The 17,955-nt window shown below is 34.3% G+C and overlaps 2 protein-coding genes across 2 annotated transcripts; both read right to left on the bottom strand.

The window, feature by feature from the left end:
- Positions 1–56: 56 nt before the first annotated feature.
- Positions 57–16,851, bottom strand: LOC106708023. Its single transcript, XM_045684673.1, has 16 exons — positions 16,649–16,851; positions 16,366–16,575; positions 15,549–15,776; positions 14,828–14,896; positions 14,567–14,692; positions 14,317–14,418; positions 13,214–14,180; positions 12,910–13,024; positions 12,529–12,610; positions 8,518–9,934; positions 2,646–3,044; positions 2,436–2,563; positions 2,070–2,162; positions 1,821–1,880; positions 1,001–1,166; positions 57–844 (listed from the first exon to the last, which is right to left on the bottom strand). Exons 1-16 carry the CDS (start codon positions 16,679–16,681, stop codon positions 57–59), a joined length of 4,983 nt encoding a protein of 1,660 aa, XP_045540629.1. The 5' UTR covers positions 16,682–16,851.
- LOC123722568 lies at positions 5,263–6,919 on the bottom strand. Its single transcript, XM_045684817.1, has 2 exons — positions 6,812–6,919; positions 5,263–6,741 (listed from the first exon to the last, which is right to left on the bottom strand). Exons 1-2 carry the CDS (start codon positions 6,861–6,863, stop codon positions 5,288–5,290), a joined length of 1,506 nt encoding a protein of 501 aa, XP_045540773.1. The 5' UTR covers positions 6,864–6,919; the 3' UTR covers positions 5,263–5,287.
- Positions 16,852–17,955: the final 1,104 nt, after the last annotated feature.

Raw genomic sequence — 17,955 nt, 5'->3', positions numbered from 1 at the left:
AACTTTATTATGTAAACTTATATTAACATGAATGTTACAATATTTTTATAATAAAATTACTCTATATCGGAGCCACTGCACTCGTCTAAAACGATTCCCTCAGAAATCAACGCAAGAACATCTGGTTCCTCAATTGCTTCGATTTCATTAATTGTTTCTTTTAATTTTTTTTCGTCATCTTTCATTTCAAACTTTTCATTGCTTTCCTTTTCTTGTTTGATATTTGTTTGTGTTATTGCTTCTTGGGTTATTGTTTGTAAGTTATCAATTTGTTCTTCATTTGCTTTGTCAACTTTTTCATTTTCTTCCTTGTCTTGTGATGGTTCAGTTTTAACTTGGATTTCATTTGGTATGTTGATATTTGTTTGTGTAACTTGCACTTCAGTATTTCCTGTTTGTGATTTATTCACTTCATCAACCTTATTGTTTCCTTCTTTTTGTTCTGTTGGTTCAATTTTAACTTGTGCTATTTGCATTATTTCTGACTTGTTTATTTTGTCACCTTTTATATCGTTATTTCCACCATCCTCTTCTTTTTCTATTTTAATTATAATTCTGTCAATTTTGGTTCCAATGTTTGTGACGGACTTTGTTTCATTAGTAGTTTCAGTTTTGACAGAAACATTGGTTGATGTTTCATTACTTTTAACATCTTGTATTTTATCGCTTTCTTTATTTTTGACAGGTATTTTCCCTTCAGACGCTTCATTTGTTAATTTTACGTCACTTTCTTTGTCATTATTACTATTTGTTGTATTTTTATCGTGTTGGCTGAAAACGGTTCTCAAATTCAGCGGACACGTTCTGTAGTTGTAGCATGCTTTCACATTTACTCTAACTTCACCTGTGGAAACATAATTTACATGTATATAATATATGTATTTATGTTTAAACTGAAAATTTAAAGCGATTTTAATTTATTAGTTATTTAAATAAAGGACATCTAATTTCTTATGTTCCTTGTTCTGTTTCAAAGATAATGGCACTTTTTAATACTTACCACAATAAACAACTCTATCTTTACAAACGCGATCGTAGTCTTCGTAATTGCTGAATTGTGCTGCGAAGATTGGGGACTCGTCGCTTATACGTTTAAATGTTTTCAATTTGTATTTCTTAATAAAGTCCATCAGGGCACCTCTTTCGGGACGCATATTAAAGATTAACTGTAAAATATATTCATTTTAATATTTGACGGTAACTACGAGTTGGCTTTACTATTGGCTACAACTAAACAGTGGGAAACTCGCTCTAACATTGCTCTATGGCTATTAGGAGCTAACGTCTACCACGTGCCGCGGCAGGCACCATCGTCCACAACTATTACATTTTACTTATCATCATCATCTCCCTGGCCTTTTCCACTCACGTGGGATCGGCACATAAGGTTATAAAACCTTTAAGTTTTTGCTTTAGTTTTTACGACTTGCCGGCTGCCTGTCGCTAGCCCTACTTGGGAGTAATTTTTAAATATTTAACTATTCTATCTTAATCTTATATATATATAAAAGAAAGTCGTGTTAGTTACACTATTTATAACTCAAGAACGGCTGAATCGATTTGACTGAAAATTGGTGGGCAGGTAGCTTAGAACCAGGAAACGGACATAGGATAATTTTTACCCTGTTTTCTATTTTTTATTCTGTGCGGACGGAGTCGCGGGTAAAAGCTAGTCAAATTAAAAAAAAATAAGAAAACCTAGTAAACCAATATCTGTTTACTGCATGGTAGTAATGTTAATGTAAATGCTAGTAATATAAAGAGGAAAGATTTTGTTGTTTGTATAGTATTGAATAGGCTCCGAATATACATTAAATTACCTTTGCATATAAACTGTTGGTTATATTCAATAATCTCTTGGTAATATTCAATCCTATTACCTGAAAAGGAAGATATTTTTGTTAAACATTTGAGAACAAGAAATATCTGTTTAACTAATTTATCATTATTCATTTTAGAACTCCTTCTTGTCACCATTGACTTGACATTCTTACGTCTACTTTCTCTTTTACTTGTTGTTTTAACAATCTTCTTGGCTTTTCTTTCGCTTCTATTGTTTTTATACTCACGTTTCTCAAATCATCACCAGCTTCGTTACGAATCTTCTCAACGACATGCTCTTCTGCCTTGCTTGAGGGTTCGTCGGGGAGTTCTTGCCACACCTATGTTCATAGAAAATGAATCTATACGTTTTTTTTTCAAATTAAAAACTAAACTTTATGAACAAAGTCTACACAGTTTGAAATCAAGGTGTTTATTTACAAGAGCAGGGAGGCACAAAAGAGAGATATAAAATATGTTTAATACACGCATTTGCTTTTCTTTCCAATAATTATTTGATTTCTTTTTCTGGTATCAATATATGAACTAAATAATATTTACGATAAAAATATTTTAAGTTACTTTTGACTTGTGAAGAGAAAAAAAAATCTGACCTTAATCATAATATCTTCGAGTTCAGAATCCAACGCACAAGACAACAGAGGACTGAGCTCTTGATATTCCTCTCGAGCCTTGTCTTTAGCATCGTCTTTCCGTTCTTCTTTAACCACTGCTTTTGTTACTAGAGGTACAAAAAAATTAAAAGATTTTTTATCTACATTTATAACAAAAAATAAAATAGTTTTTAATATAGATAGTTTTACCTGCTTTAGTTGTTGAAGAAGATGTACTAGTTTTCGATGTGGCAGGAATACTTTTTGAATCTTCACTCTTGGACTGCTCTGGTGTCTTTTTAACAGATGTTTCTCCTGCTGTGGGCTTCGTTTCTGGCGCTTTTCTAATTAGGTCTTTATTTAATACTGGTTTGCCTACAATGACAGCTCCGCTGTTTTTGGTTAGCACATCTTTTTTTATAACTTGTTTCGTAGCGACCTTCTTAACTGGAAGTAATCTTTTCGCTGGTACTTTGTTTAGAGTTGGGTCGTATCTCATTGGTCTTTTAGCTGGTTCCCGCATATCCATTGGTTTAGTTCTCTTCATAGCGACAGAATTTCTCATCGGTCCTTCTCGAATAAACTTCGGTTTAGAGAAAACTTTTGCTCCTGTAATAAATCATAGTTCATGTAAGTAAAATGTGACACAGAACGCAAGACTTCATCCCTTAGATCCTCTCCCTCTTTTTTAAACGCAAAGGTTATTTATGCATCTTTAACTTTTGTTTTTACTATAAGACTCTTCGTACTCAAGGCAACGTCAATCTTCGAAACCCGCCGATTTCAGTCGGTAAGCGACTTACGTAATACAATGTCCTAGATGTTCGTATAAAAGCACGCCTTCTCGACATTTTGTTCTTTAGTCGCCAAAACTAGTCTATCACAACCTGTTTGTTGAAATCCTCGCGAGAGAAGTAGCTGTGCTTTTCAAGATGGCGAAACAAACATATACAGTTGACATGATGTCAATATTGACTGAAGAGACAACTCGTGTCGAAGCCCGTGTATACGTAGCGCGCGCTACGCGATACTCGGGACGCAAGTGTACACTATTAGTTTCGAAGATTTACATTTCCTTGTATATGAAAGGCCCAAAAAACATTTTATCCAACTTTAAGTACACAAGCAGTCACTAAATTCTGAAATACATGGCACTAATAGTTCATATATTCGATTAACACCCATGTAAGCTAAAATTTAGACAAAAATTCATTTCATGAATTATACATCGCCGAAAAGCAGCACGAAGTTCTCTGAGAACAAGTAGTAATACCTAAATTTAAATATAATTAAAGTAAACATTTTCGTGGCTTCCGTTACGAAAGCATCTTTATTGAGATCCTGATGTAATGTATTAAAATCGTTTTCAAATCGACATATATGATGACGAGCAGCAACCTGCGTATAAGTAAGTGCTATAACAACGATAATCAGCAACCAGGATCAATAAATAAAACGTCCGGAATCTCCGCTACATTCTCATCTGCCAAAAAACTCATATACGACCTATAAACACTACTCCGTTTGGAGTATTCCACTTTTTAGGTTTATACGACGGCACCCAACATGTCACGTAAAGAACACAAGATTTGCTTGAATCCTAAAAAAGACTGAATTTAGAGTACTTTAACAACGAAGTTGAACCACCTACCTCTTAATTCATATCCACCCGTGAAATAGGCCCCTATAAATCACAAATACAACATATTTGTGTACAATTTTAGCTGCAATTAATATCAGGAATACGTTACGATCTGTAAAAGGTCGTAAGGAATCTGACCTAATTACGTGATTCTGTCCATCGTAGATTCCAACAGCTAACTTAAAATACTAACTAAAAAACTTACATTTTCTTGTAGAAATACTTACCGAAGATAGTGTATAGGTGGACCAAGATAAATCAAAGTCGATCAGGAAATGCACGATTACACGAATGCCACAAATTCGATGTTCTTGACTGAAACTAAAATTTGTGGGTATCTGTAAAAAATTGCTAATAAGTAAAAGTAACGTTTAATTATCAAAATGGATGAAATATTAAATAAATATACCTTTGAAATATAAATTCCATACTTTCTTCGAATCCCATTACGATCGTCCTGAGAACTCTCCACATTCTTCTCGACCTAACTAAAAAAGTGCAAACGTAAAAAAAAATCAGCAACCAACTATTGTAAGGAAAGCGACACAAAGATACCGGAAGTAATTTATAAGTAGTAATTATAAATAATACAGAGTAATTTATTTTACTCGAAAAGTATTTAAATCAATGAAATTGATAATTGATAGTAAATTTACTGACTTATAACTTACCTTTTTTTCTTTCAATCATATTCGAAGATGACATCTTTAAAAAAAAATAATTGAAACAACTTATATTAATGGCTGATTTACGATGTGCTTAATGAAAGCCTTTTCCCCTTAACGGAATAAAAAAAAATAGTAATCGGTAATACGTCACACACTATCTATTACTATCCATTGAAAAATGAAGACATGGGTTACTAATGTCAACTAATTTATAAATGAAGACTAATTGAATCTTCCGAATTTGACACCAGAGCAATGAAAAATCGATTTGCATTCAATTAATATAAGCTACGCATAGAATAACAAATTGAACTAATTAATAATAATTATGATACCTACTCAATTTTATGAAATTATTCCTTTTAAGGAAGATATAAATGATTCTAAATATTTTGTGCATGTTTTACGTATTGTGTTGATAAAAAATAGGCTATTACTTCTGGTAATTAAAATTTTAATTTACTTAGCTTACAAACAATTATTAATGGACATTTAAAAAAAAAATATATGTACTACTAACAATATTCACACACGATGTTAACTTAATCAAGACAAATTACATCTTCTTCTTCAGATGATATATCCATATTGATAACGTGCGTAGTATCCGTCGTTTCTTCTTTAAATTGTTTTATCATGTCTTTAAGATTTTTAACTTTATAGTGACATTTCATATGAACAGTTTCATTTTTACTACGATCTTTCGAGTAATCGAGACAAAAATTTAATTTTATAAGTGATTCAACAGACTCGAGATCGACGTCAGCGCGATAGCACATTTTTGTATTGTTTTTCGTTGAGAAAACGAGACCATTCTTCCATAGATTAAACTTGAGCCCTCTTACACCACCATTGCATATCTTAAACTTTTCTATTACCTTTTTCGGAGTTAAGCACTGTTCGTACGGCAATAGACACGTCATCGTAATATATTTAACGCTTACCTTTTCGGCGTCACAAACCGTAATCGTGTGATTATTGAATTTACGCATACGTATACTCTTCACCCACTTCGCTGTTTCCGTATTTTCAGGAATAACGCAAAAGTAACCCGGCTTACAGTATCCGTATTTGAGGAAATCTATTTTACTTTGGCCGCCGTCCTTAATATGTTTATATATTTGCAATATCAATTCTTCTTTAATTTTCCGAGCGGTGGACACGCTAACAGGTGTATTGTCTAGACAAAGTTTAATAACGTTTGGTGCTTCTGCATCGATGGCCGGCATCGGAGCATTCTTCTGGTACAGATTTGAAGAACCTATTGCTGATATCTCTTTCAGACCGGCGTCAAACGCATCCTTGTCGATTGCGATCGCTCTCAGGAACACTTGAACTTTCTGAAGTTCGTAACTTAAAGACATATTATACTTTTCCAAAGCTCGAGACGAAGACGGAGGCATATCAACGTATAACCTCGTCCCTTTCTCGATGATGATCTCTCTAACTAATTTCCACGTTTGGATATTAACGTTGTCTAAATGTTTATTCTGCATTATAAGTTTTTTCAAGGGTGGTATACTTCTTTTTTTCGGATGACCCGGAAGCCAAATAGCGGCACGCTCATTTGCGAAATCTTGTGATGTATAAATTATAACATTAAAATAGCCGAATTTCGAAAAATCAAGCTTCAACAACCAATTCTTAGACAATTCATCGCGAGTCCACACCACGTACTGTATTTCGTTCTGCACTCCTCTCAACGTCAAATCTGGCGTCCAACCATCGTTACTGGTTTCTGTAGCGTCTATTATACTTTTCACAATGAATTCTTTCAAATATTGCACTTGTTTGTCGATGAAAGTTTCAAAATTGTCCTTACACAAATACAAGCAATACCCTTCTTCTACCCAGTCCTCTTGGATGTTAGGGGTTGGTTCCACAGGCGCCATTATCATAGGGAACATCATGGGAACCATCGGAAGAACAGGCGCCATGACAGACGCCTGATCAAACTCTTGCGCCGTAGCCATACCTCTAATATCCCAATCTGGAACTGGTCAAATAAAAAAAATCAATTCCAAAACCTAGCGCGCAACAACTAGTCGTATTAAAGAATAACTTACTTTTCGTTTCTTCGGGTAATACATTGTCTGTAAAAATGAAAATGAAATACATACAAAATAATATTAGTCGATAAGGTAATTAACGATAGATGATTGTGTGTAAAAAGGAATTACCTCTCATACTGACTGGAGAAATACTTCTTGCAATTTCGACGGAACTTTTCGACATGTCTGAAACAGCACATTCCGCGTATTAAAAGTGGTCCCTGGTGTATAGACGTAATATTTAACGTGTCCAGCGGAGGGGAATTATCTAATACTCAGTTCAAGCAGTTCCCTTGCGGCTTCATCCGCATTAAATTTCTTCGTTTTATTGTTTACGTTGCGTAAAACTATCAGTTACAAATGTCAAAAATTCAAATGCTCAAACGACAACGAAGACCTTCATCATTGGCTCTAAATTACCGTTATGCCAACATTCCATCTTTGCTGCTATTGGCTTGCAAATTTGTCCCTTTCTCGCATAACAACTTTTTTCAATTTACTCACCTCTTTTAATATTATATCGCCTAAAGAATGTAGGAAGTATAATGCCTTTTATTACTAAAAGAATTATTAAAAACTAGCTGTCGCCCACGACTCCGTCCACGCGAAATTAAAAAAAATTAAATAAGTAGCCTATGTGTTCTTCCAGACTATGCTCAACATCTATGCCAAATTCCACCAAGATCCGTTGAGCCGTTCCGGAGATACCTTCAAACAAATAAGCATCCATCCAACCATCCATCCAAACATTCGCATTTATAATATTAGTAAGATATGCCGTGATTACTACGATCCTGTGTTATAAATAAGTGTGTGTCTACGCTTATTAAGTGTGTGTCTACGCTTATATTAATTATATTAAGTACTAGCTGTCGCCGGCGACTCCGACCGCACGGAATTAAAAAACCTTAATTAGTAGCCTATGTGTTCTTCCAGACTATGTTCTATATCCATGACAAATTTCATCGAGATCCGTTGAACCTTTCTGGAGATATTTTGTAGCAAACATACATCCATCCATCTAAACATTCGCATTTATATTGATATTTTAAGTTAAAATAATATTCACAAACACCCAAGTTAACTCAACAATTCCTCACAATGACTTTGTAATAGAAAGTAGTTATACTTTTTCATGAATCTTTGTATCGGTTTTAATAATTATAAAACTCAAAATAAAATTTATCTCGAATAGAATTTAAAACCTCAAAAACGTATCAACTTCAAATCCATTTAACTATATAAACCCAACAGAGCATTGGTTAATTAAATAAGAAGTAGGAATTCAAAAGGTAGAAACACACGTAGAAAAACATTTGACACGACGTTATTGTCGCAAGTGGAAAGTGGTCATGTCTTTATCATTATGACAAGATGATAGTTAATATTGGCGTATTTCAAAACACCATTGAGTATGGTTTCAATCATGTTCATCAAGTAATGAGTGGATTCATACAAACGGTAACGGACGAGTGTTCTGAGTATAACTTTATAATCAGAAATGAGGGTATTTACATAGTACATATGAGGGTATTTACATTTACATAGTACTGTAATTAGAGAAAAGATTAATATGAAAACATTTCCGTTTTCGCGTTCTTCAATGCCTTTAGAATATTACTTGTATATACTTCCATGCTGTTGATAAAAATTCATAAACATAGTTGTTCACAAAAATCCATTCAGGCTTCTTTATAAAACACAATGGAAGATGAGCTTACCTGGTGCAGACCGCTTCATCACCCTGATTTCTATCGGAAACTTCGATATAACTTTGTCGAATATCTTCTCCATACCCTTGATGCCGTGTCTTTCCTCGAACTTGATGACGATTTCTATAAATGACACGTCTTTGTCGCCAAACATTTCAAAAATCATGTCTTCTATTATAATCTTGAGTTGTTCTTCAATATCATCTCTAATTTTTCCTTTGAAATGTGGAGCAAATTTCAATAATACTTTTCTTGTTAGGTCATCAACTGCTTTATCTCTTTTATATTGAACAGCCGGGGATAAATCAACACTAAACTTTTCATCCACTTGTCTTGGATTTTTATCAAACTTCGAGTGAGAAGCTTGGTAAAAATCTTGCTTGGCAGGCGCTACTTTTACATTTTTAAAATCATCATCTTCTGGGCGACGTTGATCACCAACAGAGGTAAGTCTTGTATTTGAATTTATCTTTCTTTTATATTCATCAGTTTTTCTTGTTAATTCAGCGGCTCTTTCGTAGACATCTTCTAGTTCTCTATCTATATTTTCCTGTTCCTTGCACAAATTTTCTTCTCTGTTTTCGAAGCTTTGACGGCTTTTATGGTGGAATTCGTCATAATCGTCCTTGATATTTTCTCTTTTCTGGTATCGCTCCACTCGCGGTTCTTGATATCGAGAACCTTGTTGTTGAAATTCATTCCGGCGTTTCATATCATAATCTTCGCGAGGTAATTTCGATTCGTTTTTATTTGGTGAGTACGGTCTCGACCGAAGTGGTGATCGATCACGAAGCTCATCCTTGTTTGTTTGATTAGGTTGATGATGTGAATCCCACTGACTTCGTGATGGGATTTCAAAATATTTTTTATCTCCACGATCGTAACTACGATGATCTTTGCGGAAGAATGTTGGATTAACTTCTTCTTTTTGACGGACTTCAGGTTTTTCCCAGACAGGTTTCTTGATATTCCCTTCATCGTGTTGACGATTTGATTTGTATACGTTTTCTTGACGTTCAGGCCAAGACGGTGGAGGAGGTGGTTCAATGTTATTGGGACTGCGCCGTTTTTCCAATGCCCAGGAGCGACGTGGAGATCTTGGTGATGGAGAATCTCTCCTGTACCGATCTCTAACAGGAGAACGGTCTCTTCGATTCGGAGAACGTGACATTCGACCCGGTGATAGAACTTTGTTTTCTGGTTGATTTATAACCGGCCTAGAATAATCCCCTCCCCTCCGCGACTCATACTTCTGCACTCCAGGTATATCTCGCCTGTCTTCAACTGGCTTCGCTGGAGGCTGATATGATTTTTCTCTTTCTTGCCAATTGGGCCGTTGATCGCCTTTGCGTGGACCTGGTGGATATTGTTCAGTTTCCCGGCTGTTGGAAGGGTAGCCACCTGAGTACATAGGTTGATTTTGTGCCTGTAAATTAAAATTAGACTTGCAAACACAAAAATACATAACTAGAAAATAATAAAAATTTAAATGAACATAGTAAACATTTAACACATTTTCATTTAACAAATTTTTTATTCCTATTGTAGTGTCACATTAATTGCATTAAACTTTATTTGTGGATAAATTTTCTTAAATAGCTTTAGTTTCTTTAACGAAACTATGGCTTCTTTCCTTCAAGATCAATGGGAATGTCACTGAAAGACCTCTTAATGGATATTTGTCATTTTTTCTATTCTTAAGCGACTCAACATACTATAACTCAATTATGCTGGTTATTTAAATTATTTATCTATGTGATATTTATGATATATTAATTATCTATGTGTGTATTTGCAGTGATGTCAAAGAGATATACCATTTTATATTATTCAAAAGACCTTCGGAACATAAGAACGATTTTGTTCGAATTCTTATAAAGTTTCACTAAATGTATAATCACACAGTTTTATCCATCTGCCAGAAATTTCACTTATCCTGTATTTATAGGTTGTACAAGCTTTTCTTTGGGTTTATATTAATATTGTTCTGGTGTTTTTTCTTCCCTTCAGTCACTTCATGATCTCCCTGACCCTATTCCCTATGATGAAACATTTCAACAAGTAAAATTTAAACAATTAATGCTGATTTTACTTTATGCGACTTCACTTTAGGTACGATATTGGAGTATTAAAATCTTCAATAGTTTTTATATCTTTAGTAGTTCTCCCAAGTTGGAAGTTTCGCAAGTATGAGAAAAGAATCTTAATCCTGGTTCCTTCAGATAATCAACTGTCCGTGTATCAATTTTCTAAACGAAAATGTTTTTTTTTTTGGCTATTTCAAAAGGGCACAACATTTCTCTAAAACTAAATTATCAATTTATGAGTTAAGCTGTAGCATTTATTATTCTAGCTGTCGCACGCGACTCCGTCCGCACGGAATTAAATAAAAACACTTTAAAGATATGTGCCTATGTGTTCTTCCAGACTATGATCTACACCTATGCCAAATTTCATCGGGATCCTTTGAACCGTTCTGGAGATATCTTCAAACAAACATCCATCTAAACATTAGGAATTATAATATTAGTAAGATGTCTTTCATGACTTCATTAATCCTGAGGAAATTTTCAAGAATAGCAAGTTTTTCGTGTATCCAAGAATATTATGTGAAATATGGTTATCTTGGTTCAATTATTAGGCATAAAACACAAACCAATGTTGAGTAGTTTGTTGTGAACTTGTACCATTCAATTTGCTGAACAGGCATTTGCATTTATTCTTGAGCCAATTCTTCAAGCTTCAATATTATTGAATTATTTGACATTCGAGTTCATGGCTAATGTCTCATTTGTTTTGATAGAATAATATGTGTCGAAGCAGTCTCTTAAAATGGATCAAATTTTTCGTAACTGCTAACACTTATATATTTATAATTACGATATCCCTTCTTGCCTATATACGAATCAATATAAGGATCATTTTGTTTAGACCAATAAAGATCACGATCGTTCATTTACCCCCGCAGCATTTTCATATTTTCGTATACGGTATACTTGGAATAGGTCTTATGGATACATCTTTCTTCTTTTATTTGAACCATAATAAGGTAACGGCACTTGTACTAAGAAAGTCTTATCCCTTGAGCACACCCTTGCAAGAAACGATGTATTATTTTCTAAAATGTGTAAAGTCAAAGGTTTTAACAGTTCATGTGTTTTGTTTTTTTAACATATTTTAGATTTTCCTTTTTCTTAGTACGTAATATTGTATATGATAGAATCTAAGACAGTTATTTTGTTTTTGTTAATTATTCTGGTAGAATTGATTTGCAAGCTTTCGAAATGAATATAAGGTTTTTAATTTCAATATATTTTTTTATGTCTCATCTCAGAAATTTCCAGTTTCTTTATATAAAAACTTATTTTTATGATTCTTCTTATGTCCAATTTACTTTTTATACAGTTTGTTTTCGGTTCTAGAAGATACTTTCTTCAATAGACTTACTATTTTATAGCTGGACGTGATGTATCGTTTTCATTCTTCTACTAACCATAAGGTATCTCTGTTGGTATAACGAAAATGGAAAAGACAATCATGAAGTTGTCTCAGATTTTCTAAATGATATTTATTACGATATTGGAATTGTTATCCTCTTCCGTGTGACGATGTTATTTCATTAGTTGTAAGGAACTTTGTATAAAGCCGTAACATAACATAGACTCCTATTTTTTAGGTGCTATTTTCCGTATTCCTAAAATTTCAATGCCGATATTTACGTATCCCATACCACTGGTTTTACTTTTGCATCCCATTTACTAGTACAGTAAGATCGAGAATTATCCGTCTATTGATTCCATTCAATATTTCAAATAATTTTCATATCATCTACATACAAATTAATCTTACTAATATTTAACATATATACAACATTAATACATTAAAGATAGTAAAATATATTGTCATTCTGAAATTAACACTTTGCTGAAAATTCAATAAGAGGAAAAAGGAAATATTATAAATAAAATTAAGTGATGTAGCTAAGAAGTTGAGAAAAAGAATCTTATATAGTACACTAACCTGTGTCATGGCGACGAATGCGGGTCTCACATCTTTAGGACCACCACGTATATTGTCCATTGGCTTGCGTGACGGTGAGTACCTTGTCATATTAAACAAAAGTTATTGTATAATTATATAATACTAACTGTTGCCTGCGACTCCGTCCGCTGAGCTGTGTTGAGCTGTTCCAAAGATACTTTCAAACAAACATCCATCCAGCCATCGAAACATTCGCATTTATAATATTAGTAAGATATAGTTATATTTGCCCCAATAGATACAATTAAAACTTATATCCATCTCGAGTTGAATCTTCATCTCCGAGTTGAGTTGCCACCAACATGTATCCAACGTATCTTTCACAACTGCTTAGAAATAATACTTCTATTCTACACTCACCTATCAAATGTCCTCGGCGGAGGTCCACGATTGGGAGAAATGTGTCTGCCAGGTGACATCTTCCTACCCATTGTGGGCTTGCCTGGTGACATTCTCTGTGTCATATGTCTGTCACCTGATAAAGGTAAAACAATGTAACTTAATAAAAATATAATTATCAAAACTGGTTTGATAGTTGAAAGATACGTAAATGTTACGTCCGGTTTCTAAGACAGGTCAAAATATTATTTAGTTAAATGTAGATTAATTGAAAATATAAAAAATATAATTGAGAAGAAATAAATGAGACAGCAAAAAAAATTACCTTGGGGACCTTTAGTCATTGTAGCAATCCTAAGTCCAGGTGAAACTCTTCTTTCTGGAGGTGTTCTATGACCTGGAGACATTCTTCGTCCACTTGGTGAAATTCTCCTTTCAGAAGGTGAATGTTTACGTCCCATAGGCGACATCCTCCGTCCCGAAGGCGATATTCTTTGCCCTCGTGGTGAAATTCTTCGATCAAAAGGTGAAATTCTTCGTCCAGAAGGTGAAATTCTTCGACCAGTAGGTGAAATTCTTCGACCAGGAGGTGAAATTCTTCGACCAGAAGGTGAAATTCTTCGACCTGAAGGTGAAAATTGACGTCCCGATGGCGAATTTCGACGACCTGATGGCGAAAATCTTTGTCCTGATGGTGACATTCTTCGACCTGATAGCGAAATCGGACGACCAGTAGGTCCTATTTGTCGTGGCGGTGGCGAAATTCTTCGAACAGGTGGAGAATTTCTACGTCCAGATTGCAAATTTTGGTGATCGGATTGGGTAAAATGACGACCTAGTGGTGAAAATCGACGGCCTGGTGGTGAAATTCTACGTCCGGGTTGGTTTTGGCCTCCGGGTTGTATATTTTGACGTCCAGTTGGCGACATTTGGCGTCCTGATGGATGGATTTGACGTTGTGGTGAAAATCGACGTCCATCCTTAAATTGAGAATTTCTTGGGGCCGGTGAGATTCTTCGGCCAGATGGCAAAATTCTGTGGCCATTTGGCGAAATTCTGTGGCCATTTGGCGAAATTCTATGGCCAGGTGGCGACACCCTGCGGTCATGATTAGAATCCTTTTGATCTCGAGGTGGCGAAAATCTCCTTTGTCCTTTCTCATATTGAGGTTCAATATTTCTTTCTTGGTTGTGAGGTACATTTTGTCTTTTATCTGGTTGCAAGATTTTGTTAGAAGATTTCTCAAAATGTGGTGGATTCTGTTTTTGGAATCTGGAATTATCTTGTGGTCCCTAAAAGAATTTAACTTGATATAACACTAACTATGTAAATCAAATTATTTTCAATCAATTTATATAAACTAAAAAAAAGATACAAATTTTCACAATAAGATCTTTGTAGGAGGCAGAAAATGAACAAAATACTTACATGTGCAATCCATTGGTGGCCTTGAAAATGTCCTGTTCCTGGTTGTGTGGGCTGAGGGTCCATGTGCGAAGGCCCTTGGAAACCTTGTTTTGACATAGTCTGCTGCAATCAAACAAGCTTATATAGCAATATACTTTATAAATATAATTATTAAGATCAAGCACTACCAAGGTTCTATTTGGCGCTCATTATTTATATGTTTGTAAGAGCCTTGAAATTTCATTTCAAATATTAGTATAAATTATTTTACCGGCTTGTCAGTATTGTAACCTTGGATTGGATATCTTCCTCCTTGGTTTGGCTGTCTGTTTTGTTGTTGATCAGTTATAACTATGTTAACTGGTGCATGTGGCCTGGGTTGATTACCTCTTGGAGGCTGGAGAAATAAATTAAGAAATCCTCTATGTCTATCTAGTTTTTTTTAATGTATTTAAAATTATAACAGGCTAATTTTTCTTTTTGACTAGTGTTACAAATAAAGATAAAAAATAATATGGTTCTTCATACTAACCTCAATCAAATTAGATGGTACATTATGTGAAAAAACTTCTTGCGATCCCCGATTTTGGGGAAATCTTTCCTGTTAGTACAAACATATTTTAGTTTTAGATTTAGTTTTTTTTTATACATATACAAAAGTTTAGTTCATTCAGAAATAATATAATGCTGATGAAATTATTGCAAAGCAAATTTAGTGTTGTTTAGTTCTGAAATTATAGACTACTAGCTGTCGCCCGCGACTCCGTCCGCGCGCAGTTAAAAAAATAACTTAATAGCCGTATGAAAAATAGATGTCTGATTCTCAGGCCTACCCAATATGCACACAAAATTTCATGAGAATCGGGAAAGCCGTTTTGGAGGAGTTTAACCACAAACACCGCAACACGAGAATTTTATATATTAGAAGTAAAATAGTTTTGTAATGACATTGTTAGTCAAGCTACTAGCTATTTCATATATGAAGGGTACTAACTAAAATACAATTAAATATTGAAGAATAGTTAACAATATATTTGCTTTTTTAAAACTATAAAGTGGCAAACAAGCAAGCGGCCAGCTGAATTCTTTAATCAACAGACAAGTGGATTATTTTTCCTTCCTATGCATCCTCTATCGTTTCCCTATAAGAAAGGGTGGGAAGGGAACATGATAACTAGACCACCAGCTTTGCTTCTTTTTTTTTTAATCTATCTCTTGACCTCAATCCTTCCAGATATTAAATCATCACATACCTCATGATAGTAATTTTGTTGTGGAACTATCGGTTGAACATATTCATAATTATTTTGTATTGGCACTTGCTGTGGTATTGGTTGGGTATTTTGCCATTGTGGGTTGGCCGGTACTGGCCAAGCACCTTGTTGGCCGGGATTCATTGGATTTCCATAATTCATCTCAGGCTGCTGGTTACGCCACTGATAGCTAGTGTCACCCGGTACATTCACTTGAGGTGTTTCATTCTGGAATTTATATGTTAACTTAAAACTAACAAAGTAGTTTGAAAAAATAGCTTGCAATAATTAGATTCTAACCAAAGAATTCCTATTACGTGAATTGTATTAATACCTTTTATCCTCATCTTTTTATTCCCTTTGACAAAGAAGAAACAACATTATACATTGACACAAGTGTCACTGGAATTCTATAGTAACTTGAGACAATCTATTTTATCATACATAGTCTCCTTTGCTTAGACTTAGTTATGTTTTTCCCCTTCCTATGCGTCCCCTCTTCCGCCAAATCCACTTCCTCTTCCCATCCTATCCTAATAGGAAGAGGGTGGGAAGGGAAAGAGGACTAAAATTAGGCCTCCGGCACTACACTGATCAGACAAAACGCGGTATTACTTCCGCGTCACACCTATCTTCTATGTGGTCGTGGTATAGCACTGATCGCCCCGGCCCATTTGTGCACCCAACAAATTTTGTTGTTGCGGGATCTACCACTGTATATGTTATAAAATTTCATACAACTTGTTTAATTTCTACCAAATAGTCCTCCGGCAATAATGAAAGGTGCAATAGATGTACATAATCATGTTTTACTTACAGCAGGTTTTCCAATGGGAACTATTCTCAATACATGTCCGGAATATCGATACCCATCTAAATACTTCATAATAATATCACCTTCCCTATCAGAGGCTACTCCTACTCTTACATTTTTCGTTCTATCTCCATCAACACCCAAAGTGCCAAGAATGAAATCGGTTAGATTACATTTTTCTTTTATTAGAGTCTTAATCTCATTGTACTTAGCCTGAAATTAAAATACATTAATATAAAAAAGAAAATAAAAAGGGTATTAGCATTTTTAAGAAATAAATATATACATTCGGTGGTAGTCCATGCATTGTTAACATCATCTTGAAGAATGTTTATTGAAGACGACTTTTTACAATTAAAGTCACTAAAACTTCTTTAAAATCTTGATAAGACTAATAATTTTATATTTAGCGTGACATTTTTTCTTAATCTTATTCACAAACACAAAACTATTTTTCTTATTTATAGCTTCACGCTACATGACATGACAAACTGCATATAAAAGACATAATGACATAAACCATAAATACGCCATGTTTACTGCAGAGAGTAAAATTTTTCGAGCTTTGTCTTTGGTTTATCGATCAAGTACATTTTGTTTTTTGTCGTTCATTGTAGTAGGCAAGTGTAAATGTAAATTGTAATTCATCAATTCATTCAAATTGTAGTTTATTACAAGTTTACAACGTAGAAATAAAACCTGAATAATCTACAGTATATTCCTTTCTGTATTAATGAGCGACCATTCTCTTATGAAAATCAAACATGCTATTAATAATCCATAATTTGCCAACGAAGGTATGAAAAAGTTCATTTGGAATCGTTTTACTCGTGTAGTGTATGATAATTAACGCCTTTTTTTAGATACGTTACAGTGAGGTGAAGACGCTTATAAGGGACCGATGCAACTTGAAAGACTTGATTGTGGATAATCTCGTATATGAAAGTCCTCAAAGCCGTAAAGTTACCATTGGACTAAGTGATGAAAGTGATGCTATTGCCGTTACAAAAGAGCTGCATGGACTGGTTTTTATGGGACAGAAGTTACATGTAGAAGATCTGCGCAAAAATAAGGTATTTTTTTAAATTTATATATACATTAGAATTAAAACAGTTAAAAGATTTATTTGCAACCAACAATTATTTAAGGCCAAGGCACACCAAAACGAGTCTGCCTCATATAATACATCTTATCATTAACAAAATGTCAAGGAAACAAAACACAATTATAAGAATTGATTTTGGTAGAGCCGGCAGCAGCATTATCAGTTGCATGAATGGCCACTTGATGTCTGGTGCAATGCCACAACCAAACAGAAAACAGACACTACGTGGAAGTAATTCTGTGTTTTGTCTTACAGTTCTGTATGCCAGTGGCCAAACATTAGTCCTCTTCCCTACCTATTTCCAACAAGGTTTGGAAGTATTTTTGGCATGGAAGGTGATGTTTAGAAAAGGAAAATATCTTTTTCTGTCCTTTAAAAGTTCACAACACATTGCAACTTTCAAACATTGATGTAGATGTATGGCAAATGTAAAATAATGAAATATTTTAACAATATCAGGTAGCAATTTGATCCTTTGCTACCTTTTT

The sequence above is a fragment of the Papilio machaon genome, chromosome 27 (assembly GCF_912999745.1).
Source record: "Papilio machaon chromosome 27, ilPapMach1.1, whole genome shotgun sequence".
Taxonomy (NCBI): Eukaryota; Metazoa; Arthropoda; class Insecta; order Lepidoptera; family Papilionidae; genus Papilio; species Papilio machaon.
Note: the sequence above shows the minus strand (reverse complement) of the source record. Positions and strands in the feature narration are given on the sequence as shown.